The sequence below is a fragment of the Austrofundulus limnaeus genome, unplaced genomic scaffold, assembly GCF_001266775.1.
Source record: "Austrofundulus limnaeus strain Quisiro unplaced genomic scaffold, Austrofundulus_limnaeus-1.0 Scaffold170, whole genome shotgun sequence".
NCBI lineage: Eukaryota > Metazoa > Chordata > Actinopteri > Cyprinodontiformes > Rivulidae > Austrofundulus > Austrofundulus limnaeus.
Window position 1 is genome coordinate 331015 of NW_013952572.1, and position 1249 is coordinate 332263.

Here is a 1249-nt window from a genome sequence, read left to right on the forward strand (position 1 = left end):
GGAATCCACCTCAGATAAGCAGAGTCCAGATAAGAAAATCTATTTTCATCTTATTTTTACCGGAAGTCCATGTTTGTTCTCGTGTATCTGTGAGCTTCAGTCTGGTGCTGACCTCCAGGAGATCCGCGGGGTCTTCCCGGGTCGAGAGGCGCAGGAAGGGGTCCGTCTCTGGCTCCCCGGGGGTCTTATTTCAGCCTGGCTTCAGCGCTTCTCCGTGTTTTCTCCTCATGGCTCATTTCCATGCCGGCCACCCCATTGGCTGCTCGGCTCAGAAAGCTGGCGCCTGATTGGTCGAGCGGGCTGTCCCTCAGACGCACGCTTCGCTCTGATTGGTCGCGAGGCGTCGAGCTCAGGCGAGCTGTCTTCTTCTTCTTATCAGTTCTGACAGTGTGGAAAAATGTTCATTTTTTCCCTCAGAGGGGTCGTTATCGACAGAAACCGATGTTCTCTCATTTCTCCGGACTCTGCGGGGGCAGGGTTTAGGCGGAGTTCTTACCGGCTGACCGGTGAGGGGCGGCGGGCAGAAGCTTGAAGCCGTGTCGGTGAGAAGATGCAGAGCTCCAAAAGTTTTCGGCTGGATGACTTCGTGGCGGGATGGATCGGCGGTGAGTAACAAGTTGTTCGGTTTAATCGACTCTGTGATGGAGGTGGTCACTTTGTGGCTCCTAGTTTTAAAATAAATCCAGTTTTGTGTTGTAATAAAGCGGATTCAAGCTGTCATCGTGTCCGCAGCTTTATGGAAAACTACTGCATCCACATCTTAAAACAAAAGAGGCTCTATGACCTCTCATTTAATTTACCACACACTCTTTTTTTTTTTTTTACCTCTTTAACTCACATCTTCTTTAGTTTTACCTCCAGGATTAGTTTCTGAAACTGTTTCTGCAGGATCAAAGATATAAAGTGGATTTTTAATTAAAAGTTTTTTTTAAATGGCGCAGTGACAGATGTGACCGCTAGGGGCGCTGTCGCTGGATCACTTTGTTGCATAATAAGTAAAACCATAATCAAATTAATTTAATATTGTTGTTGTCGTGTTTTTAAACGTGTTTATGTTGCCAAACAGCTCATGAACTATTGTGAAAACTTTAAAAATAATTTTAAATCTGATGTTGATCAACTAACAGTCTCAAGATGGCCGCCACAGCTAATTAGCTTTAGCAATCACAAAAATGTCAAAAACTTGGTCAGTTTTACAGATATTGAGATAAAAAATTGGTGTGGTAGTAGCAGAGAGTGGGTATTTGTT

The 1249-nt window shown here is 44.9% G+C and overlaps 1 protein-coding gene across 1 annotated transcript in view; it reads left to right on the forward strand.

Annotated features, from left to right (window-relative positions):
• Nucleotides 1–291: 291 nt before the first annotated feature.
• slc25a48 (solute carrier family 25 member 48) overlaps nucleotides 292–1249 on the forward strand; it is a gene marked incomplete at its 3' end in the record, with an annotated part of 12132 nt that continues 11174 nt past the window's right edge. Inside the window, 1 exon segment of the mRNA XM_014017492.1 lies at nucleotides 292–605. Within this exon segment, the coding sequence (XP_013872946.1) occupies nucleotides 551–605 (55 nt within the window).